The sequence below is a fragment of the Motacilla alba genome, chromosome 18, assembly GCF_015832195.1.
Source record: "Motacilla alba alba isolate MOTALB_02 chromosome 18, Motacilla_alba_V1.0_pri, whole genome shotgun sequence".
Classification (NCBI taxonomy): Eukaryota; Metazoa; Chordata; class Aves; order Passeriformes; family Motacillidae; genus Motacilla; species Motacilla alba.
In genome coordinates, this window is record NC_052033.1 from 7,352,476 (window position 1) to 7,377,123 (window position 24,648).

The window sequence follows — 24,648 nt, forward strand, 5'->3', positions numbered from 1 at the left end:
AATATAGGAGGGAAAGATCAAGATGAGTGTAAGTCAGTGAAACTGAAGAGGTGCCTGATGCCCTGTGCAGGTCATGAAGCATCATCTGCACAGGAGCTCAGCCTCACTGGCTTGGGCTGCACAGGGCCTGTGAACTCACCCTGCCCTTCCTGCCAGCTAGCTGACAGCCTCTCAGGGTTATTTATTTTAGGTTTCCTAAATACATTTGGAGAGGGAGAAAACATCTGTACTCCAACACATAGTGTTGTCTCAGGTCTTCTAGGTTTTGTAAACAGACTTTATAAAATATGAATCAATTTTTCTCTATTGCTTGCAAATGTTTACAAATATCATTCAGAAGCAAAATGAATGTGTTCTTTAATACAGCCCAACAGACACAATGCCCCTACGATATCTCCCAGTCTGAATAATGCTTGTTAGCCTTGGGAAGAGAGAGCAGAGTGCCTGGCAGGGACAAGAGGATCTGAGTGACTGTCTAACTTGCAATTCCCCTGATAAGTTTAGAGAGTGTTTCTGCAGTGTTTCTGCAGAAATAACTTCTATTATTTAAGGACAAAAGTCAAAATGTTCTGTTTCTTGGTTATGGTGTGTAACAAAGAGTAAAGGGAGTTCTGTTTCACTACATCCCTTCTGAACAGCAGGAAACTCTTGGGATATATCATTTAGTTGCTGATGGCCAGGCCAAGTTGCTGAGAGGTCAGAGGACTTGCAAGAAACCGAGACATCAAGAAGTTTAATTTCAGCGCAAATTTATCTACTCTGCTCCAAACAGTGATTGCAAAACAAGTGTAATTGCTGCTGGCAAGCTTTGTGAGGCCTTACATCCACCATCCGCTTAGTTCTGTCTGTCCTTGAGTTAGAGTTATAAATTGTGTTATCTTCGATGGAAGGGATGAGTTTTTAGACAGACTCTGACCTGACTTCTCTTTCTGCTGTGGTGGATGAAAGTCTACAGCATTCCAGTGATATTACTGAGGGATTGGACTCACACAAATGAGACTCTGACCCCTCACATAATTGCTGGAAGGACTAAAGAGGAACAAAACCCCTAATACTTGGGAAGTTTTTAGGAGCCATTTGGAAAGTGATTGGGTAAACAACAATCCAGAGGGGGCACAGGAGTCCCTCAACATGTTCTTAAAATCCCTCAGACAGCAAATTCCTGTCCTCCAGATTCCTGGGTCTTGAGGCTCAGAAATATTTCTAAGGAGAGGCTGGTTAAAGAAAATCAAGAAATAAACAGACAATGCCCCTGATGAAGAGCTGAAATAGAGGTTTTTGTGGGCACAGATCATGTCTTTCCAGAAACTGTTCCTTCCCTGGGGCTGTCACTTCTGAGCTGCTTCTGGTTGCCCACAGAGGGGCGTGGATCCTCACCAGGGCCTAACCTTGTTCTGCTGCACTGGGTGTTACAACCTCTTATCTGTTGCTTGTGGATGCTAAATTGCAAGGCCACATTTTTTGGGAACAGAACCCAGAGCCTTGGAGGAAGGCCATGCTTTCAAACTCTGTTTCCTCAGTAGCTTCCCCAGTGCTGGGGCCACGGTGCTGGCAGGAGATCAAAGCCCCAGGAATTCCTGCACTGTGCTCCGGCTGTTCCTTCTGGCTGAGGTCACAGCACTTTCCTCCTTTCTGTATGGTTTCAGCAGCATCAGTCTTATAAATTACAGGGCAAGATACAGCCCTGGTGTGAGAGTGGGGCTGGGGAGGGCACAGGGTTGCTTGTGTCCCAGACAAAGCACCGTGGTGGCATCTGCCCTCGGCTGACCCCAGTGGCAGCTGTGCCCTGTCCTGCTCCTACCAACTGCCCAAGGCTCATTTCAAACAGCCTCACATCTGATAGAAATAGGAATGGTGGTTTCTGAACTGCCTCCAATTCTCTGGAACTTTACAGGAGTCTTGTAATAGCATTTTATTTAAATTCTAGAAAACAACCCCAAAGCTATTAGCAACCTGGCACTGGAAAAACCTCTGTGGAAGTTTAGTCAAAATGACAAAAGTCTCCATCCAAAATTTATAAAGGCGGTTTTTCAGTGGAAGTCCAAATTCCCATATTTTGGCAGTAGACCTGTACTGGGTACATTTGCACTAACATTAACCATTTAAAAGCTCCTTAGTGCCCTTAGAGACCAAAAGGAGAATGCTTCCTTTGAGGAAAGATGCCCCTTAGCAGAGGAGAGGAGATACTCTAGAGGAGTTAATCTCTTCCCTTTTGTTCTTGAGTTTTGAGGGGGGCAAAGGCTCAACTTCTGGATGATGACATTAATCCCACACAAACTGAGCAATGGGCTGTGCCCCCGCTTGCAACTCCTGCAACATGGAAGGTTAAAATAAATGGTTGTTAAACTCCAGGCTGTATAGTGCATGACACATTAGTGCTGCTTTTAGTCATCAATATATTGCTATTTAAAGATGACTGAGACTTTTAAGTCTGATGATTATTCATATTTGAATTCTTTTTCATTTGAGATTTTATGCTGTCATGCAGACATCTCCATAATTAAATGTGTGCTTAACTCTTTCTGTCTCCAGTTAAGTAGACATTAATGGGAACCTACCAAAAATAACTGCCAGAAATGTTCCTGCACTTTAATTTAAAAATATTAATATCAAATTACAGTAATGATAAAAGTCCAGTATGAGATCACTAAAGGGAATCAAGGCTAAATGGGTCTGGAATCATCCAAGGCAGTTTGTTCAAACTGCTCTTTTTCTCACAGTTTTTCTATAGTCACAGCAGAGACCTATTCTCCACAGCATAAGGAGGGGTTTAAAATTAAACATTTTTAAGCATAAAATCTCTCCACTTATAAAAGTAGAACTGAAGTGGCAAAATCAAAGACATTAATATTAGGGAGCACCAAAATTCAAGTCAAGTCTGTCTTAGCCTGTCTCTGTCTAATATTGCATGGTATTTAATGCCCTAATCAAACAGTATTTTTCCTGTGGGAAAAATCACACAACTGAATGGACTATGTTCACTTTGGAAGTAGCTGCTCAATATTTCATTTTTCAATGTGTGGCATAGGCTTTAATCCAAGCTGGGAGGGATAGGTCTTATATACTGCAGTCTTGATAATCTGATCTGATCCTTAGTCATTTACAGACGAGCCCTAATCTAACCTGGGCACTGAATCCACATGCTAAAATTTTCCTGTGATTTTTTTTTTGTCTTTAGAATTTTCCTTCCCTACAGTAAGAACAAATCACCTGCTGCAGTGCCTGCAGGAGGGAACCACCTCCCTGAGTAAACAACCATGGCTTGATCCTGCCTTCCCAGGGAGCAGATGGATGCTTGAGATAACCTCAGGTATAGATAGTATTGTACCACTGACTGGAGATCCCAAAGGTGCTCTTTTTACAGCCACTTCCCAGGCCAAAGCTTTTCCCTGTGCAGGAGGATTTCCATCCTTGCAGAATTGCTGTGTCATGATTTTGCCTCTGTTCCAGGCTATGGAATGAGGCTGAGCTACACATTACACAACCTGCAGACCAAGCTGGAGGCCCATAACACAACCAAAATTTGACCAATTCTTTTGTAACGAGTGGGACCTTAAATGGGTATGTTGTTTGTACTCATCCCTTTGCTGCTAAGGAGCAGAGAACAAATATTTGTACAACTGCCTTCACAAATCCAGTTCACATAAACCCTCTGCCCTCCCTGCAATAAAAAGCTGCCAAAAAAGATTGGCTGTTCATTAAATTTTGCTGTGGGTGATGAATGTGACTGCCTCCAAAAGCAGTCCTGCCCTCAAGACTGAACATGGCCTGGCAGGAATGACCCAGCTGTTCTGACTGGCTTGGAGGGCAGATCCTCAGCCTCTCTTGGGAGTTGTGACTCCAGTGCAGCCAGGGCTGCTCTCTGGACCTTTATTCCAGCTGATTAGCTGCACAGCCTTACATCCCAAATCCTGCTTTTTATCCTCAGATGTGAAAACCCAAGCCAAGCAGCTTAGAGTCTCTGCTTTGGTCACAATTTACCCACTGCAGCAAGGGTTTGCTGGAGGAGGGTTGGAGAACAGCATAATGAAGATGTGTGTACTCCAGCTGGGAATTTCTGCACAGTTCCCAGCTTTGAGGGGAATGGGACAATGCCTATCCTTCTACCGACAGTCGCACAGAGGAGGTGGCAAAGCTGCTCGTATTTGTTGTCAAAAATGGACATGCTAGCAGGGGCCACAGCCTGAGCTAAGCCTGTGGGAATGTGGGCAGCCACTCTGCATGCCTGCCCAGGGAGCTGTGCCAGCTCACCTCCACCCTGACCTTACACAGCCCTTGTTATTCCAGCTCTGAGCAGCAGCTTTGTCCTCAGCACAGGAGAAAGGTTTGTTTTGATGGCAGGATGATTAATGTGCCTCAGCTCCATAGCTGTAAAATCCCTGGGGAGATGGGGCACATCTAATTTGTACTGTGCCACAGCCAGGTGAGCACAGCACCAGGTCCCTACTCGGGCATGACCATGCTCAGGCTCAGTATTTACCTGACTGCAAAAACTACAGCTGCTTTCCTCATTTTATAGTGGCAAAGCTGGTATCCACTAACCATTCCACTTAAAAGAATATCACCCAGCTCCCTGGAGAGGCCACAGTGAGAAACCATCAACTATAGCAAACCTTCTCATGGAATCAAGGAAATAGCAATCACTTTCCTTACACTGAGACTTGAGGCAGCATTGAAGGAGCAAGCCCTGTCTTCTGCTGTCCTGCAGGTGAGGCAGTGAAGCTCATCTTTTTTTTAAATTAAAAATGGACTAAAACCAGTGTAGGAAAAAGCCTTCCTCAATCAAAGAAGCCCTTAGCTGGTGGCAGGTCCTACCCTGCAGAGCAATCCTGGCCTGGGGCAGCATCACTGCAAGAATCTCATGATTTAAGGCCTGAGGGTATTTTGTATTTGCACATTCATCCTTCACATAACCATGTCCATGTTTACATATGGCTGATCCAGATTTTACCCTGATTTCCCAACAAACAATCCCTGTCATTTCCTCCTTGACTCACCTCAAAGCCAAACTGTTCAGTGCTGTTCTGGGAGTGCTCAGCACCAGTGTCAGATAAATGCACTGAAGCAGCAGCAAGAACAGCTTTCTTGACACTCTTCCCATATGCCAGTGTGGTTTATTTTATGTTCACTATTTTATTTTTTTTATTTTGTGCTAATAAACTCTGCAAATATAAATATCAAGCCAGACTGGTTTGTGTGGGTATTTGACATGGATAGAATAAATTACCTTCCCCACATATTTTCCATTATATATCTACTTCCATTTTGTGCTGGACACGGACACGGGAAGGAAACCTTTGCCATCTCAGCCCTTTGCAAACACAGTTCTCTTCCAAGCTTTTGGTCTTACTACTAAATAAATATGTATGCAAGATAGCCCTGGTGTAGTACTAAAAAACCACTATTATTTATAGAGCTTTCAAACTTTGCAAATTCTTATTTTTCACACAGCAAACCTTGTTCTAAGGCATGGAGCTGCAGAGGATTTTCCACAGCTGTGCTTACACCACCTCCAGGACCAGAAACCCAAAATGCACAGTAGAGACCAAACCTGTTTTTTTCATTGATCCCAAATGAAATGTCTTCTTACCTCAGGGGAAACAAAATACACCTGAGAGCTGAATTTCCTCTGGAGGTACCCAACCCTCTCCTTTGGCTGTGAAAGAAAACTGAATTTCTAATCAGGCACTCGGGTAGGTATAAGAGGAGCAATTCCATACCCATGAGCTTGGGCTTGAAATCTGATTGACCCCGTAACACTGGTTCTGGAAGAAATCATCTCACCCAACAAAAAAGGTAAAATAAGGAAATTTTTCAATACCCTGAAAGGCAACAAGATGCCTGGACAGTTTTGAAGCTTTTTGGTAAAAAAAAAGAAAAAAACAATACAACTGAGTTTTATCAACTGCTGACAAATATTTTCATTTACAAACTCCTGCAGCCTGTGGGTACATAGTCCCAAACCACTCTCAGAGCAGCATAACTCTTACTCTAAGGCAGAAGTCCTGTCCCATCCAGGGTGAGTGCTGCAGCTGCTGGGCTCTGTCTCCACATCACCCAAATTTCAAACCTGCACTGGGCTCAGTTCAGACCCACATGGACAAGAAGGGGACCCACAGGGTCAAGTAGAGGAGATCCCCAAACCCGGCATTTCCTGAATTCTTTCCATTCTCAGTAATTTCTATTTAGTTCATTTTCTTCCACTTCACTTCTAGGATGGCCCTACCAGGTTAGACACAGCTCCTAAAGCCTTGCAGAGATGTTTTTTTATTGCATCTTATATAATTATATATTCTTATGTATTATATACAGTCTTATATGTATTTATACACACACACACACACACAGAGGCAGGTCACCCCTGGTTCGCCAGCTGGACCGGACTGCAGAAGTGACAGAGAGGGGAGCAAAGACTGGGGAGATTTACAAATCTGCTCTATACATTGCAACAAACCTCATGCAAAGTCAACATGGCCTTGCATCATAAAGCACAGGCTGGAGCCAGGAAACAGCTCAGCTGGAGAAGCCATGGAATGAGGAGAGAACAAGCCTGTTCAGGTAAGAGCTCTGCATCTAAAAACATGTCCTGACATATTCACAAGAGGAGGTTAGGTATTTTTGAAGTGGATTTTTCTTTTCTTGCAACTCCCCAATTCTCTGAGCTCATTAAAATGAAGACACTTTAATTTCCAGGAGTGGCCAACAGGGAAAGGCCAAGGAAGGCCTTCTTTGTAATGTCGACTCTCAAATTCCAGGGAGAAGAATAGCAGGATTTTTATTAAACCACCATCAAATTCTAAATTGCTGCACTGTCAATGGAAAGTAGGACTGCCATTATACAAAAGGAAGTGAAAGAAAAGACCTGATGATTTATAATTCGACACAGGTCTGTCTGAAATGGGGTCTTGGGCTGACAAAAAAGAAAGGTCTGGTTACCAGCAGCTGCTCTGGGCACAGAGCAGCCAGAGCTGCTGGATCAGTGGTGTTACACATCCCATCTGCACAGCAGATTTTGTGGGGACATATTCATAGAACCTCATTTCTGAAGATTAAGAGTTACTCAAAGAATGTTCTACAGTTTTCAAAAGAAATGAAGCAGCAATGTTTTTTGCTGTTGCACCAAACCTCAAATAAAGAAAGCAAGCCCTGGGAAGCCAGTAAACTCTGTACTGAACAGGACAGTCAGTCTCTTAGGGAGGCACTCCAGTGTAAAATCCAGAGCTGCTGCTTGCTGCTTTGTGATTTGTATTTCCATGGACAGATGCCAGAGGAAGACAGTCTGATTAGACAAATTACTTTTGTTTAAATTGAAACAAATATTTGATTTTATTCACCCCATCTTCACTTGAAAAATGCCATCTGTCCACTAATAGACATCCTGATGTCAGACTAAGCAAAAAACATTGCTTGAGGCCCTCAAAGGGAAAACAGAGGGGGGAGCTGAATCTCCCAGGTGCAGCTCTAATGACATGAGTTTGGGGTGGTCAGAGTTGTAGCTGCCTTTGTCCCTCAGGAAAGCCTTGCTCAGATCCATGGGTTGGATCTGAAGACCAAGACACTGTCTTTTAACAGTTAACTAGATGCACCAATTAGTGGTCACATTGTATAAGGTGTGACAAAATGAGTGTGAAAACCAACAGTAAAAGAGCAACTGGACCTGAAAACAGGGTGGAATGGCAGAAAGCTGGGGCAGCACATCCAGCAGCCAAACTGTGGCTTGACAGGCTCTGAAGTGTGACAGCCAAATAGAAATCATGGTTGTACCCGTGCAGATTTGGGCCCTTCTCCTGCATTGCAGTTGCACTCATGTCATCCCCAGGTATTTTCACTGAAATCCTGTTGAATTACCTTGAGTAAGCTCCTGCCTGCAGCAGGGACAGGGAGAACACAGCACAGCACATGGGCTTCAGATGGGCTTCCAGTGTCCCATCCCACTCCAGAGCAACAGAATCTGGCCCCTGCGAATCCAAAAACTGGAGCATGAAAAGACCAATTATTTGTGGGGAGACACCAAGTGCACATCATGTGCTGTACCTGTATCCCAGAATGTGCTTTTTGGAAAGTTGATACTTAGGACAGCAGTTGCATATCAATGTCAAATAACCTGCCCTGTCTCTTGAGCCTCTGGAGAGAAAGGGTGACCCAAGATGAGGAGAAGAATGAGAATCGAGCTGGGGTGACTTCTGTATTGAATTTAAGACACTGTAGTACAGGGTTAAAATAGAAGCACCTGCAGCAATTACAGGTTCTTTATGCAAGAACCTGTAATTACATGCACAAAGACAGGTCTCAGCACGTGGAGCTGTGTGCATGCATTATGCATTAATATGGGGCTAGCAACCAGAGAAGCCAATAGGGTTGCTACATTATTGCATTCTTTATTATCTTTTATTAGGAGACATGCATTATGATGGTTTCATTTTCTTAAATGCAAACATTAAAGCATTTTCTGACTGCACCACACACAGGAGCAGCCTGTGCTGTGCCAGCAGCCAGGGCTGCACCTACAAACCCAATTATCTCTCTGCAGCCTTGCCCTGCTCTGGTCATCTGGGGCGCTTGCTGTCCCCATCTCCCAGGTTGAATCGTGATCAGGCTAACTGGGAGTTCTTAGCCCAAAGTGCCCCTTTGAACTCAGGGCTGCTCTGAGCCCTTGGTGCCTTCTGGCAGGTTGTGCTGGGGGTTTGAGATGCTGTGATCTGGATAGCAGAGGTTTATCTGCTGAGACAGAAAAGCTGGTGCCCTGTAGGAGCAGAGCTAATCTGACTGGCTAGCACTTCAATCAAACTAGAGTGGCAAAATGCTTCTGATCCAAGAGGATGCTCTCAAGCTCTGCACTGACAAGATGCAGTGACAGGAGCTGCCCATGCTCACAGCACTGTTACATACTGGTAGCACAAATCCCACCTGGCCCTGCTCAGGACAGGCATTCCTGCCATTCAGCCAGGTCCTGGTGCTCATCCTGGGGGAACTGGCCTCTAAGGATGGGCAGGGAGCTGCTGAGACCCAGCTTCCACTTCCAGCCATCTGCACAGGATGGGACGTACCTGGAGATCCAAGGGTACCCTGCTCATTGCAGGCAGGTGAGTGCTGCTGCACACCTGCCTGGAAAGAACTCATAGCAAAAGGCTGGCCCTTCTCCACTCCAGGTAAGGGCAAGATATTGCTATGTGTAGAAACAAAGAGAGGTCACCCTCATGTGATGAGAGCACAGCCTGGGCTTTTGCCTTTTGCCTGCATCCATTTCATCCAATAAGTACACCTTGACTTCTTCTGCTCAAAAAAAAAAAAAATAGAAATGATTCGGCCTCTGTAATATCTGTGACTTCAGATTACCATAATGCTTCCCAACAGAGAGGGCACAGAACAAACATGGTCATCTCCTCCCTAGCAGCTGTTAAACAAAACAGGAAAAGGCAGCCCTACAGCATGACCTTGCTTTGAAGCTCTGCCCTGAGGGCCGGGCTTTGGCCACCTTTGGGGAAGTTTTAACAGCACCATTCACCCACGTCCCTGCTGGTGGTGGGACCTCTCTTTGCCTTCTTGCCTCAAACATGACTGCCCTCTCCTCTGGGAGCTCTATCCCAGGTTGGGGCATCCTCTCTTTCACTGTACATGAAGAGCAAGCAGGCAGCATAATAAAAGTACACGTTCACCTTCAGCAGCTGAAGAAGGCAAACCATTTTCTGTTTGCAAAAGGGGAAGAGCAGCGAGTCCCACTGGTTAATGGGAAACTGCAAAACAGTTTCCCATTAACCAGTCCATGATAATATCTTACACTCTCCTAATGGCAGTTTAACTGTCACCCCAACAAAGAGATGGGCTTTTGTAATACTGAGAGCACAAATTCACAAGAGGAGGGAAGCCTCAGCATCTCATGGCTACAGAGTTGGCTGGAGTGGAAACAAAAAGGGTCCTTTGTCCCTTCAGCTCTCCAGAGGCAATAATGGGGGAGAAGCATGTCCCCTCCCAGGCCAAATAACCCTGCCAAGGCAGTTACAAAAAGACATGGATGTGACAATGATGATCCCTATCTCCTCCTTCAGTCATGGCTTAACACTCCCACCTGTCCCAGCAGTTCTCTAATCTCTACAACCAAGAATTGGTGAAAACCTCCCTCCTCCCAGGGAACTCAAACACTAGCACCTTTTGTAAATACACATCCCAAAGTTGTGGTGTTAATACTTCACAATGATTTTTTTCCATGCCAGAATGAGTTAAGGTAGGAGTCTTGGTCCTGGCTTCAAATTTCCTGGCTTTCCCCTGTCTGCGTCACGACATAATTCTTTCCAGCAGCCTTCTCCTCAGATGTTCAGAGTTAGCATTGGGATCCCTGCCAGTTTTCCTTCCCCAAACAAACAGGGAGCCTCCTAATGCCAAAGATTTGCCTTCTATTCATTTCTCAAGGGATAGAACACTTGGCTTTACAAGTGATGCCCCGATTTTCAATTCGGCATGTGTATATAAATAAAAATGCAGCTTTACAGAGCCTTGTCTGCACTAGAAAAGACTGGATGGCGTGTCCCTAACAAGCTGTCTCTCTCCATCAACTGTAAATAGAGCTTCAATTAATTAATGAGATTATCTGCCAAGTTAGTACACATTGCTTCAGCAAGGAAAATAAGGCTTACTGTCAAATTACTTTTTGCTGGTGTAATCATGTCAGCATCAGAGTTTTTGCTAGTAATAAAAACACCCACCCATTATTAAACCACTCTGGCTCCAGTGTAAACCTGGTCTAAAACTAAAGCCCTGAAAAGTGATAAAATACCATTCCCATCTCAATAAAAAGGCTTTTCTTTCCCTCCAGTGTCCCTGGGCTCATAACACCTCCTCTGCCCTGGTGACCTGCCTGCTTTGCCTGGAGGGCTGGAAATTGCAGAGCTGCTGGTGGCTGATGAGAAATGATTTAAAAGAAGCATTGCTGTGAACCCTGCAGAGAGCAAACCACAGCCCTGCACTGCTCCCCACGGGGCACAGCTGAAATTTGGGTAGATTCTGTTTCACTAAGGGACATGTCCTTCAGGCTCAGGACAGGTGGAGTGTTTATCCTTCAGCAAGCCCAGGCTGCTGCTGTCTGCTCTTCTTTTGGAAGGAAAAAGGGTAGGTTTCCTCTTTTTGAGGAAACAAGTGTGTGATTTACATCAAATCTGTGCTTAAAATGCTCCTGAAACAGGAAGAATGCAGAGAATGGGAAAGAAATCACCTGTAATAAGCACTATTAATATGCCTCCATCAAGTATTGTCTTTTTTTGGTTGTTGTTGGGGAGGCTATGAGGTGCAGTGGCTGTACCCAATGGACAAGGCACCTACAGACATTAAATCATCTGCTGCTACTCACAGATTTTTTTTAATCCATGTTTTATGCTCAATATATTCTCTTTATATGGGACCAGTTTCCAGCAATAAACTAAGACAACTCCCATTAATCTCTCAGAAATTCAGGGGGTTTGTAATTTGAAGAAGGCAAAGGTGGATATGCCAAATCCCTGCCTGCCCTCCTCTTTCTTGAAAGGTTTAGCCCTATAATTGACCTGAATTTGTACATTTATTTTACATGAAAGAAGTGGCAGAGATAAAAATAGAATGTGAAGAATATTACATAATGAAGTGATAAAAGGATATTGATTACTTAGGTATATAATTATTACAGATAAAGGTGGATGCTAAGTCTATATTCCTTGCTCATGCTGAAGTCAATAGCAGTTAAATTCAGTGTATTTTTAGAGTAATAAAAAGCTATACCATGGGCCCAATCAGCTTCAATACTGAAAGAGTGTAAAATGAGAGTGCTTAAACAATATGTTTAACAATATGTCTAAGTCTTCTAGGCATTCAGGAAGAGACACAAATATATAATCATTCATAATTAACAATTTCTCCATAGCACCTCCCGTGAAAGGATCTCATGTTCCTTCATAAATTTTAATTAAATCAACCCTACACCCCACTTCTGTAACAAATATTACTGACATTAACAGATGGAGAAACTAGGGCACAGCTTCATTGCCCACACAGAGCATCTGCTGCAGATCTGGGATGAGACTGACCCATCCCCAGCCAGGGCTGAACCATCAGATTCTGGATTCAGATGCCTTGTGACAAGGATCTGCCTCCAAAACCTGCCCCTGATTTGTCACATTGGGGTGGAAATGCCTCTTTGAAACATGAATGTCAAACAGTGTCAGTGTTAGACAGGGAAACCAAGGAGCAGTGTCTCCAAGGAAACCAGCATATGTGAGGAGGAAGAAGTAAGGAAACTAAAGCAGGAGCAGAACAGAAGCTTGAGAGAAGGCATCTGTTCAGATTTTTCTGGTTCTTATCATTCTGCTATGATTTTCTCTAGTTAAGTCAGATAGCTTTCTGCTGTGGATGTCAGAGCAATTTATTTATAAACAATTAATTTAGCTTTCCACCACTCTAGCATGAAGAGCCAGACCTTTAGCTCAGAGCCCTGAAAGATGCCCCAGGAGCCCACCTGCTTTCTTCAGGCGCAGCAGCCACCAGCAGACTCCAGCACATGTACATGCCTCCCATCCTCCTCACATGCACATCCTTGCTGAGGCTCCAGCTGTCATTTCATCCAGGAGCCCCTCAGGGACCCCAGCAGGACACGTGGATTCAGTTCAACCCCCAGAGCCCACCTGACAGAACAGATTCTGCACAGGGAGTCAAGCACTTGGGAGAGCCACAAAGTCATTTGGGCTGGAGTAGGGCCAGGACACAAAGGCAGTGCTTTGCCATATCAAAGGTATGCAGGTAGCTCAAGAGACTTGGGGTTGTTGGGTTTTGTCCCTCTAAAAGATGACAAATGGGTTCCCCAAAGCAGCATTGGCTCATGGTTGGAAGAACAGTATTTGTAATTAAACTCCCAATACCAATTCTTACCTCCTGGCATTCCCACCAAAGCACCAACATCACACAAGCTGAATGACTGATGACTCAAGGTGATGCAGTTCCACGCAGTTAAAATTATTCTTAAATTCTTATAGTCAAGGGGTTTGGCTTGGGCATGTCACTGTGCTTCTACACTCAGCACTATCAGAGGAGGAAAAAAAAGTGCTGATAAAAATATGAGACAAGATTAACCCCTTTTCAAATTCAAAACAATCACTGCATGGGAAGGAATTCTCCCTGGCAAATATGGGTTAGTCTGTCTGGACTAATCCTCTACTCAAGTGTAGTGACTTATTAGGGATTTTATAAAGAAATCTGAAGGCTCAGACAATATGTTTACAGTGGAACAGCCTCACATGAAAGATGAATTTTCAGTGAGTTTAATTACATGTTTGACTTGAATTAATATTAGAGAACTCTGGAAATCTTATTTCCTGTTGTTTCTGCAAAGCCCTTTAATAAAGGCTTTAAAGAAGCTGTAGTTTGTGACTCTAAAAAACACACTAAGCCAACTGTAAGCAAGCTAGTGCAGACTGAATTCCTGCTTCCTGCAGAACAGCAATAAATCTTCCTAGCATCTCTGAGTTCGCTTCAGATCACAGAGCTACAGATATCAGAGTGCCACGGTGACCACAGCTCACCCAAAGCAGGCGTTGTAAGGCTTTGTCCAGGGCTTGCCCAGATTTAATTTGGCCTGTTCAGCAACTTCTCTGATCCACCTGCATTGTTGTGGGAGAATATTTTATTTTGTTCTCTTGGTCCATGGGCTGAAATTCAAGTGCAGCCTCTGTGCGCCAGTTTTGTAGTGATAACCCCCTTATGAACTGCATAAATGACTAAGAAGACAGAATTCTCAGTGCAGAGCACAGAAGAGCAGAGAAAACTAACCAGAGACACATGGAGCAAAGCACAGAGGAGACAAGAGCTGCCCAGGGATGCCCCCTAAGCCAAGGGCAGAACTGGGAATAGAGCGTATTTCCTAAATCCTTTTCACTCATATTGCTTATGAATAAATGTTAATACAATTTTACCCACATCTCACTCATTTGCAAAGGACACCTGCTGCAGGACAGGATTTCTGTGCTTGATATCCTGGCCTTAAAATCCTGCCTAATCCTCTGGGCAAAGCACGTCTCCATAGGCACAGGCAGGATTAAGCAAGGCACAAACCCATCCTCAATTGACCAGAGATGGAAGAGTCAGATTCAGGGGCTCTTTCCCTGAATCCGTGGATCCCCACAGCCACATCCTAGTGCTTCCCCGCGTGGGAGAGGGCTTGGAAGGTGCTGCAGGTGTCTCAAATCCATAGCTCAGTCTCTGCAGAGCTCCTCTGCAAGGTTCAGTTTGGGATAGAAAGCAACAAAGCCTGGTTCAGGATGTTTTGTACTGTGTGAATTCCAGCAAAAGATTCACATTTTACACACAACTTACGCAAATAGCAGCCCTGCTGCAGGAGTATTCATCCCTGTTTTCTCACAATGATGCAAATGGTGTGGCAGAGGACTGCAAACACTCGAAGGAACACAGCTTCAAGGCTGATTTCTGGCAAGCTTGGCATGATAAAAGTCCATTTGCATGCATTAATCTTGACACAGTCATTAAGTAAAGCATGGCAGCAGAGACCTCCCCAAAGCAGTAATTTCACTCACAGGGACTTGATTACTTGGAATTCTCGTTACATACTCAAGGACTCTCTCCCACTAATACTCTAATCCTGGTCTAGTATAAACAATATTCCAATATTGGCCTAGTAAGACAAATTACTCCAATATTGGTTTAGTATAGAAAAAACTAAGAAAGCCATTAAATTCCTGTTGGGAAGACAAAGTCTTGATGCACTTTAGTTTTTCATTTTCCAGAAAGGGATTTACCCTATGTTTACCTTTCTGCTATCAGAAGATATCATTTGCTGCTTTTACCTCCACGTTTTGGAGCAGAGTCCACCAACTATCACAACTGACAAATGTCCTCATGAGAGAACAATGGAAACTGCTTCTGTGCCTGCAGCCTTCCCAGGCACAAATTCCTATAGCTTAAGCCAGAAAAATTACCCTGAAGAATCAGCAGCTTTGCCATCAAGCTTCAAGGAGCCAGGGATCTGTGGTTAATGCACACAAAACTCCAAAACCGGAGAATTTCAGATATCTAAAAGTATTTGTTAACACAACCTTGCAAGTCTGTTTTACCTACAGAAACAAACACAGTGGCAATGAAATGGTGACATGGTGTCATTACATTATTTGCATGACCTTCAGCAAAGAACCACAGCTTCTTTGCTGGCACTTTGGCATTTGGTGTCACATGAGCTGTGCCATGCTCTTTGTGATATTTTTGAGCTCTTTTTAGTCCTCCCCCAAGGTCTTATTAAAAAGGTTCTTATTAAAAAGGTATTTCTGTTCTTGAATGCCAGGGATCCCTTATCATCAAGAAGGCTCCTAGAATGTTAAATGATACATGGACACACACAAAAATCTTTAAAGAGCTTAGAGGCTGAAGGGAAGGCAGATGGGAGAGCCCAAGGAGAGATAACCCACTCTGGGTGGGTGACAGCAGCCATAACATATGAGCAGCTCAGTCCCTGCCACATTTTGCCAAAGCAGCTGCAACGAATTGCACTTTTTCAGTGCTAAATAACCAAAAGAAGACATTCAACGTAGTTATTTCAGCATGATACATGGAAGAGGATCATGGCACCAACTTCTGATTTAGCAGTTTCATCATCAAGGGTTTTACTCCAGTTTAAACCCACCCATCAGGAACCTTCCTTCCAATTCAGGCTTCCTTCCTAAACCAGGCATATCCATGACTCCCAGGGTGCAAACGACAGCTTGAAAACAAAGCCTGGGTTCACCCACAAGAATTTAGAAACCAAAAGAAAAAACACTAACCATTCTGGCTCCATTTCTTAAAATACAGTTAAATAAAAGGTACTCTTGAGATTTCTTTGCCAGAGCCAGGATGCTCTGTGGCTGATTCAGAAACCAGCATGTCTGGGGATGTAGCACAGGCAGACTGTTCCTACTCAGCTGGAGTACAAACCATGCAGTCCAGCCAACAGCATCCAGTGAGTCATCCATGACACCTGACACAGGTAATAAATCTCACTGTGTTTACTAAAGCTTTCTGTAGGACTCTGTGGGAACTTCACCTTAACATGATGTAAAATAGCTTATGGGACAGGCAACTGCAACAGTCTGGGTCCAGTGCTAATTTTCTCTTAATAACCAGCTAAAATCCATCATTTAAATAATATCACATATAGGAACTTGAGCACTATTTAGAGGGACACAATAACCTAGTGTTAAACATCCCATGGAACACTCAGAGGGAGAAAACCAGCAAGATGCAGAAGAAACTCATTAACCAAAAAGACCTTTAGCTTATAGCTCTGAAATTATGGGAATAGCAGGACCTGATGCAGATAGCATTAGATTACTGGAGATACCAAGAACAGCCTTGATGTGGCCCAGCAGGAACATGAAACAGCTGAAGGAAGGCTCAGGGTAAGAGGCAGGGTCAGACACGTGGAGATGGACACTGAAATCCAGGATGTGGGGTCAGAAATTCCTGTTCCAGTGGACAGTGGTGACACACGTTTCACATTACTGGTGAATTCACCTCAGTTGCCACTTCCCCTTGGGCAGGAGGCATTGTACCCAGCTTTTCCAGGAAGCATATTGTATCCTGCCAGGGGATCTCTGCAGGGCAAGGGGTACTCTGCTCTGTAAGAGCAGAGCTTATGTTCTACCTACAGAAAATAAGCATCAAGACAGGCTTGGCACTGCCCTAACGGGAGCACACAGCCAACATGGAAAGTATTGAATTCTGATGGGAGCAGCAGCTGGCTTCTAGAGGAAAGGCACTATCTCTATCCTTTGAAAATCCTTGGTGTTTCTGTTCTCCCTGGGGAGGTGGGGACAGCCTTCCAAGGTCATTTGCACAACTGAGGAAGATGTGCCAAGGCTGTGGGGCAGCGCAGCTCAGCCCAATGGGGCGAGATGCTCTGAACAACACTGCATCCCTGCCAAAATAACTGCACTGGGCAAAACTCAGGATTAAACCAAGGCCTGAGAGGATAACAGCGTCATTGCTGCTGGCTGCCAGTGGGCTGCAAGGCAGCAGCAGAAATGGAAATTAGTCTCTTTATGGCTGGCAGGCAGAACTGCGAGCTCATATCGATGCAGAGCACATCTCTGAGCAATGGCAGCACATCAAATAAATCAGCGCCCGAACGTACCTGGGGATTGCGTGATCCTTCTGCACACAGGGAGTAAACATAGCAGAGAGGCAGGAACTGGAGCTCCAGGCAGGGTCCCTCACACAACTGTAGTCCTTTTCCCAGGCAGATCAGCAGGGTTCTCGTAGGCAGAGATGAGCCCCTTTGCCCAGCGAGTGCCAGGGGAGCCCTGCTGCATCACCACCAGCCGGATCGGGTGCTGGGTGTCTGCAGGGACCTCAGGAGCATATTCCTTGCTGGGATCCTTCCCTCTGCAGTCATAGAGCACACAGGAGATCAGGAAAACCAGAAGCAAAATGACATAGCTAGATACCAGAATGATGAGATTCAAGGTAACGGGGTCAATCTCCAGATAAAATTCCATTTGGTCCCATACTAGAGAGGGCAAACCTGGAGAATGAAGTTTCATATGTACGAATGAGCAAGTGCTAACTGATCAGAATAGATGTATTGGCTTTGTGGTAAAAATACACTAATCCTCAGGTCTCCTGTAGCAATGGATTTCCCTGAACGGGATGATTAAAGCAGCTCAGTTTAATAACTTAAGCTCCTTCTTTTAATGCCACGTTGCCTACAGTGGCAGAAGCTAAATTTGATTGCTATATTGATAGGAAAACATCCCCCTTGCCCAGGTACCACCTTTTTCCTTGGTGGGCAGGTACCAAAGTGGGTTTTCTCTAAGGGCATTTTGCAGAGCCTCCCTTCCTCAGGTGGATTTAGACTCATGGGCTGAAAAAACCTGAGCTGTGTAATTAAAAATGAATACAGAATTAATTAGAAAGTTATTTGCAAGATAAATTTTCTCAAAATCTTACAAGTCTGATCCTGATTTTGACTAAATTCTTTCTGCCCTGGTCTAGTGCTACAGAAGTGTTTTAAAGTGAGTTAAAGATGCTTATTGCCCAGGTCACTGTCAGTATTACAAGGACATGTCACACTGCTGTCACACACTGTCCAGCCAGTCCTTGCACAAATCCCTCTGCAGGATCCTGCTACCCATAAGTTGCTTTGCTCATTTGAGTCTCCCATATGTGAGAAGGTACAACAGAACTGCAGCATTTCTGCAGCCAGGGTGCTGCTAATTTCTTTTTCCTGTGTGGACCCTTGGCTGAGAAGAGGGTGAAGTTTGTGAGTGCCTGGCAGCAGGGCCAGGCTCCAGAGCACAAACCTTTCAAGTGCCCTTTGCACCTTCCAGATTTATGTCTCTGAAGATGACAAGGGAGTAGGGACATAGAGAGCTGCCACTTGCCACCCACACAGTGCTTGGAGAGAGACCCCCTGGCTGCTGGAAGCCAGACATGTCCAGGACACCAGGGAGGCAGACACAAAGGGATGGTGCCAAGGAGCACCACAGACCCTACATCAGCACATTCACCTCTACATGCAAAACCCCAAGGTTTTGGTTACAGCACAGGAGGCCTTTAGGAAGAGATTAGGCTGTCCCAGCTCTTAGCACTGCCAGAGCTGTGGAAAGGGCTTTACGTGTCAGCAGGAATCCGATCTGGCGCGTCTAAGCTGTAAGAAATATGTCATGGGGCCATCCTGCCGCCTTGGTCTTACACATGCCACTCGCTTTAAGGTCAACATCAGCTGCATCCCCCACCCACCATCTGCCCTCTTTGATGGCTCTTTAGCTGAGGAGAAGTTTGTATCAGAGTAATCCCAAGGCTGGCATTGCTGGTGGCATGTTTGGCAGCAGGAGGGAACCCCACGGCACCCAGGATGCACATTTGTGTGTCCCTGCTCTTCTGTGCCTGTCACACACCACATGCTGTGTCTGAAGCTCAGCATTTGGCTGTCAGATGTGGTTTAGATGGGGCTGAGATTTTTTTCAAGACAGGCTCTTAATTATGCACTTCCCATCCAAAACAATGGTGATAGGAGCTGGGATTTGGTGTCAGTGATCTCTGGGAAACTGAAAGTCTTTTGGAAATCCCTCCAAAATTCTCAGAAGCACCAGCACATTTGAAGGGCAATGGGTTTCATGGCCTTAAATTTCAATCATGTTGTGCTACAAAAGATCAGTACCAGAGTGATAAATATTATATAGTCTCCATGCTGAGAGAGAGATAGGATTTTACATTAAATCTTTTAAACTGTTCCTCAAATGGCAGCCTGGGTTCTGAACTTAGCACTGTGCTAACAAAAAAACCAAACCAAACAAACAAACAAAAAACCCCCGAAAAACCAAACAAAAACCCCAAACCAAAACAACAACGACCACAAAAAACAAAAACAAATCCAAGAAAAAGTTTATGGGATTTCCAAACCTGAATTGTCTCCTCCAAAGTCCTTCACATCAATAGCTTTGTTTCAGATTACTGTCCAACATTGCAGCAGGGAGATACATGCCTAAAGTGTTTAGTTTAGATAGGCATCATGCCAGCTTTTAGAGGGACTTTTCAAAATGTAAAATCTGGTACTACATTGCCACAGCACCTCCTGTGTTGCTGCAGACATGGTTTCTGGGAGACAAAAAAGCTGCCTTGTTTCTACATCTCCACAGCATCTCAAAAAATTCTCTTAAGGGTGAAAATAGATAGCTTCAAGACATTTCCTCCCAGGGCCTGTTTTGCAGCAAAATCTCATAATTATGATTTTGTTTTATTCCCAGGATTCCTGTCCTTCAGCCTGAGCAGGTCCCAGCAGCCTCTGTCCAAGTCAGTGTGCTGAAAACTGAAGCCTAGGAAGGGACTTGGCTTCAATACAATTTATTTCCTTCTCCCAGCCCTTGTCCAGGGCAAACCAGATGTTCACTGTTTGATATTCCTGTGCCCAAGGACTGCCAGGGTCTAACACCATCTGCCAGCAGCCCTATTGCAAGAGGAACACCACAGCACCTCAGGAACCTCATCCAGAGGCACACTGGAGCTTTTTATAGAGGAGCCTCACTCCAACAAGCTGGCCTTGCTCCCAGGATCAGTGTCCTGAAGTCCTCCCCTGCTTGACACTGCTCCCTCCTACCCATCCTGGGACCTCAACTCCATCACTGACCATCTCTCACCAGCCTTTGGTTTCTCACCCTCCTCAGGCTGTTTATGTCTGCACCCTTTTCTATAGAAAGGTCACTCAAATTCCTGTTTGCACATCCACTGATGGAGTACTGAGAGCTGCCCTGGCTCTGCGGTGAGCAGGAACACATTTCTCAAGACACAGAGTGTTGAGAACTTTGAAGGATTGGGAAAAAGCTCAGGAAAAAGGATTGGGAAAAGGCTCAGGAAAAAGCCTATGTGTGTTCTCCCCCAGGTAAGCAGAGCCAGGAGATGGTCAGGGCAAAGTGCTGCCTCGAGCAGTGACTGTGAGACAGCACCTGGAGGATACATTTTCCTTGGATCTCCAAAAATCATCTGTGCTACAGTTGCTTCAAAGGCCAGACCAACTCTGTCACCAGTTGTGCCAGGCTGCAGGGATGGTGGGTTGCACAAAACGTCTGCTATAACCTCTCAAAGTGGATTAGCTGGAGCACCCTGCTTATTTTTTCATGCCAGTATTCCATTAAATAAATGTTTGACAAAAAAACTTCCCAAGGGCCAGAACTCCTGGTTGGAGACCCAAGGCCAGCAGCTGCCATTGGTGCAACTCCACACTCAGTCCTTCCTTTAGTTTTTTTCCTCTTATTTTGTCCACCTCAGTTTACAGACACTTCTGCACACAAAACACCTTTTCTTCTGCAAACACCCAGCTCAGCTGGGATGAGAGATAAGGGAAAAAGATGCATGTAACAGAGTACTAGGTATTTTCTGTAATTTTTACTTGAAGCCATTGCACAGTAAATTTCACAGTATAAAAGTTCAGATGTTTGTGAAACAGCAAAGAACCTCCCTACAATCAGAAAGAAAAAAATATTTTAAAAAAAAGGTTCTGTTCAGACAGAGGTATAAAAGCTCTGTTTGGAGAGCAGCAACAGCACAAGTTGCAAAGGAGTTGCAGACAGTGGCTGAAGAAGATTTATCAGTCTGCAGGAAACTACATTGTCTGACCCCACAGAGGAGCTCAGCACTAAGTCCCTCCTGTGCCATCTCCTGCAGAGCAGCCTAGGGCTGCTCCACAGGCACTTTTTGGCTGGAGGACTGAAGCCAGCAGCTCAGAAGGGTGATCGGCACACGAAGCATCAGAGAGATGCCCAGAGCAGAATATTCAGGCTCTGCTGGGCTCGGACACATGGAAGTCAAGATCATTTCCCTTCCTGGTGCTCCCCAGCTGAGGGCTAAGGTGACAGCAGAGCCTCATGTACTGTGGGAAGCACTGGCACGGCTGAGCCCATTCTAGCCAGGGGAGAGTCATCACTGCCTGCCCTGATTGACTTAACCATAGTGTCACCGCTAAAAACAGTCCTTCAAAAAGAAATAATTTCAGTCCAGGTGCAATGAGAAAGCAGGGAATAGGGATGGCAGCAATAGCAGATACATATGCTGACAGAAGAGTGAACAGGCTGAGATGGGGTGTCAGAAAGGACAACACCAGCATAACACCTTGTCCTGCCAAGTCTCTGCTGCTGAGGACAGGAAAGGTGGACACTTAGAGGTTACAGGCAGCTGCCCCAGCCCACTGCCTTCCTCACACAAGTCATAATTTAAGAGGGAAGTTGCAGAGATTCCAGGACCACAGGGAGAAACCTGATGTGATCAGATGCCACAGTTATCCCAGTACCTACAGTCCAAACCAAGTGTCCAGAGCAAATCCAGGGAAAGCAGACCTGTTACCCACTCATGTGCAGCCACCAAGGGCAGAGCCGCAGCCACTGAGCCCCTCTGGGGTGCCCAGATGCCTGTTTGAGCAGCACAGGGTGTTTGAACATGGTGACAGCGAGACTTTACGGCTGGGTTTGCCGCTTTTTCCCTGCAGGCCTCTTCCAGCTCGGGCTTTTAACCTCTCACAGAGCTGCCAAGCTCTCATCCCGGCCGGCCACACGTAGGAGCTGTTGCTTTCCTGATGAAGCATCCCGGGGCCGGCCGGGCCCGGCAGGTGGCACCGGGGCACCGCGAGCGGACCCCGCTGCCGCCAAACGCCTCGGCGAGACCCAGCAGCGCCCGTCAGAAAGGAAACCTCTGCTTTTAACCCCTTCTGCTCCATGGTGCCGACCCTTTGCCAGCACCCGCAGGGGGAGCGGAGTTCCCGCGGTGCCCGCTCGCGGCTCGCACGATGCTCGCCCCGGGAAGTGTTGCCACAGTGGTTAAACTCCTTCCTGCTTTACAGCTGCATTTGCTCTGTATTCCATCTCTACAGCAGCAGAAAACAGCAGTGAAAATGTGGAAACCCAGAGCACCGGGAATATTTCTCTGTCTGCTCTGGGGTGCCCTGACCCCCAGGGGAGCATTGACTTTGACCCTCCTTCATGGAGAAAGTTTCCTAGACTTCAAGATAGACTGGAATCCACAAAAGTGTGAAATGGATTATAGAGAGTAGTGTAGGTGTATCACTTGGGGAGAAATTGAAGTTTTGGGATTTTTAGTATATTGTGGATGGAAGCAAGCTGGAGGGCACAGGGTGTCATCCTGGGTTTCTTCTTCATGCTTCTTCCTTCTTCCTCATGGGTTTGGGTGGCATTTTGTAATTGGGCAGAAAAGCCCACATTGTGGGCTCTTTGGGATCAGTTATTGGGTTAAAAGGGAAAATAATCTAGGTGTCAGTTCTTAATTGGATAGTTTAGTCTTAAAAGACCTTGTGACAAGAGATTGTTAGCCATTTTGTGCCTTCTAATGAAAAGCTGCTGAACTCACAGTAGTGAGACTGTTTTACTGATAAGAAATAATAAACACCTGAGTCCAAACATGAACTACCATCTCAAGTGCCTTCAACCGAGACCCAGAGAAACCGACAACTGGCACCCCGACATAAAAATGCTGCTTTTGAGAAAGTTATAGACTTCAAGAAGAAAAATGAAAAGGTAAAATAAAAAGTAGTTAGAATGGGTCTGCTTAATTATTTGTACTCAGTGCTCTCCCAGGACCCCAACCCACCACACACATCAGTCAGGGAAATGTCTGTCTCTGAGACTGTGAGAGAGACAGCTGGCACCTGAGGTTAAGCATATCCTGAATCATGCTGAATAAAAGAAGCTCAGAGCAAAGACTAAGGTCTTATCAGATTAAGTTCACAAACCTTGCCTACAGATCTCTGCTCCTCTCTCCAAAATCTCAGACACCACTGCTATCACATCCATGAAAACACTTTCCACTTACAGCCCCTGGTACCCAGCAGGCAAACATACTAACCTCTATCCAATTTCCTTTATTGCAAATCAGCTTACTAGAAAATCTCAGCTGGAGAGGATCTGGTCCTCAAGAAAATTAAAGCGGCTGCTGTGAGGTGGCAGATGCTGATCAGCTCTTTCCCTATTGCTTTTTCTTTGTCTCAGGCTCCAGGTGAGAGGTGCCCCTCAAACCCCTGCCCAGCTGAGACTGTTCAAGAAGAAATGGGGTGCTGATGAAAATGGGGTGTTTTCTTCTATCCCAGCTACCTTCTGGAGGGCTCTGTTGGCACCAGAACTGGCTCTATTTGATGCTACAAGGAGCAAAACCCTAAAGAAGCTACTTTTGTGCTGTGACATTTTTGCTTTGGATAGGGATTTTGCAGGCAAAAAAAAAAATCAATTTTAATTTAGAGGGTGTGCACAAGTGCAGGATGCTGCATGAGAAAGGGATAGATGGGTTAGAGGTTTGACCCAGACCAGCTGGGTCACAAGGTGTAACAGATAGGAATCCTTCCATAATCTCCAGCAGGATGCAACTGAAATAATGGTGAATTTTCATATAACGTAGCTTAACATTTAATTTACTTTTTTTTTTTTTTTTTTTTGCTAACCAGAAAGACAGATTTGATGTGAAAGAGAAAAATTCATTACTTGATTTTAGAACAGTGATCTGAATCTTGTCAGATAAATCCTTACAACTTTATCAATATAACTGGGCTGATATCAACGGGTCATGGGTGCACTTTTTTCAGTGCTACTCTGTAGGCTGAAAAGTAATAGAAGATTAATACCTGGAGGAAGGAAATATCCTTATTTTTCATCTCTAAGTAACTTTCCAATGAAAGCTCAATTACCCCAAACTGTGGCAAATCTATTTTGATGTGCTCTGAGATATTTAGTCAGTCTGCTTGTCCATGTCCCTGCAAATGTGAATTCCTTCTCATTATTACTGATGAAATCACTTAAAAACAGGAGGAAAAAACATGAACTGCTTGATATTGAATGCAGGTGTCCTGAAATGGGTAAAGCTGACTCAAAATGGGTTTCAATTTTTCTGTAGCTGGGCTGCTTGGTTTGTCTTCTGCCCCATAACTCAAGAGCTCATCAAGATGATGCAGATATATAATCAGTGATGTAGACATGCTTGCACCAAATGAAACTCCTTTTGCTTACCCCATCTGAGTTTTCTATCAAACTCAAAATTACTCCATATAAACTATCCTATCCTTTCCATTGCTCTGACTTGGAGCTGCACAAATAACTTTAAGGATACACTTCCCCTCTTTCCCTGGCCCTGAAGTCCATGCTGACATGCCTTGCT

At 45.0% G+C, this 24,648-nt stretch overlaps 1 protein-coding gene across 2 annotated transcripts in view; it reads right to left on the reverse strand.

The window, feature by feature from the left end:
- The window catches only part of MMD (monocyte to macrophage differentiation associated), a 73,935-nt gene that overhangs the window by 24,071 nt on the left and 25,216 nt on the right, over window positions 1–24,648 (reverse strand). The window contains exon 2 of one of the 2 annotated variants that reach the window (XM_038157039.1): window positions 17,135–17,385. In XM_038157039.1, the coding sequence (XP_038012967.1) occupies window positions 17,135–17,175 (41 nt within the window). In that variant the 5' untranslated portion in view covers window positions 17,176–17,385. Of the gene's footprint in view, window positions 1–10,830; window positions 10,938–17,134; window positions 17,386–24,648 lie in introns of those variants that run through there. The other variant, XM_038157041.1, reaches the window with a different exon arrangement.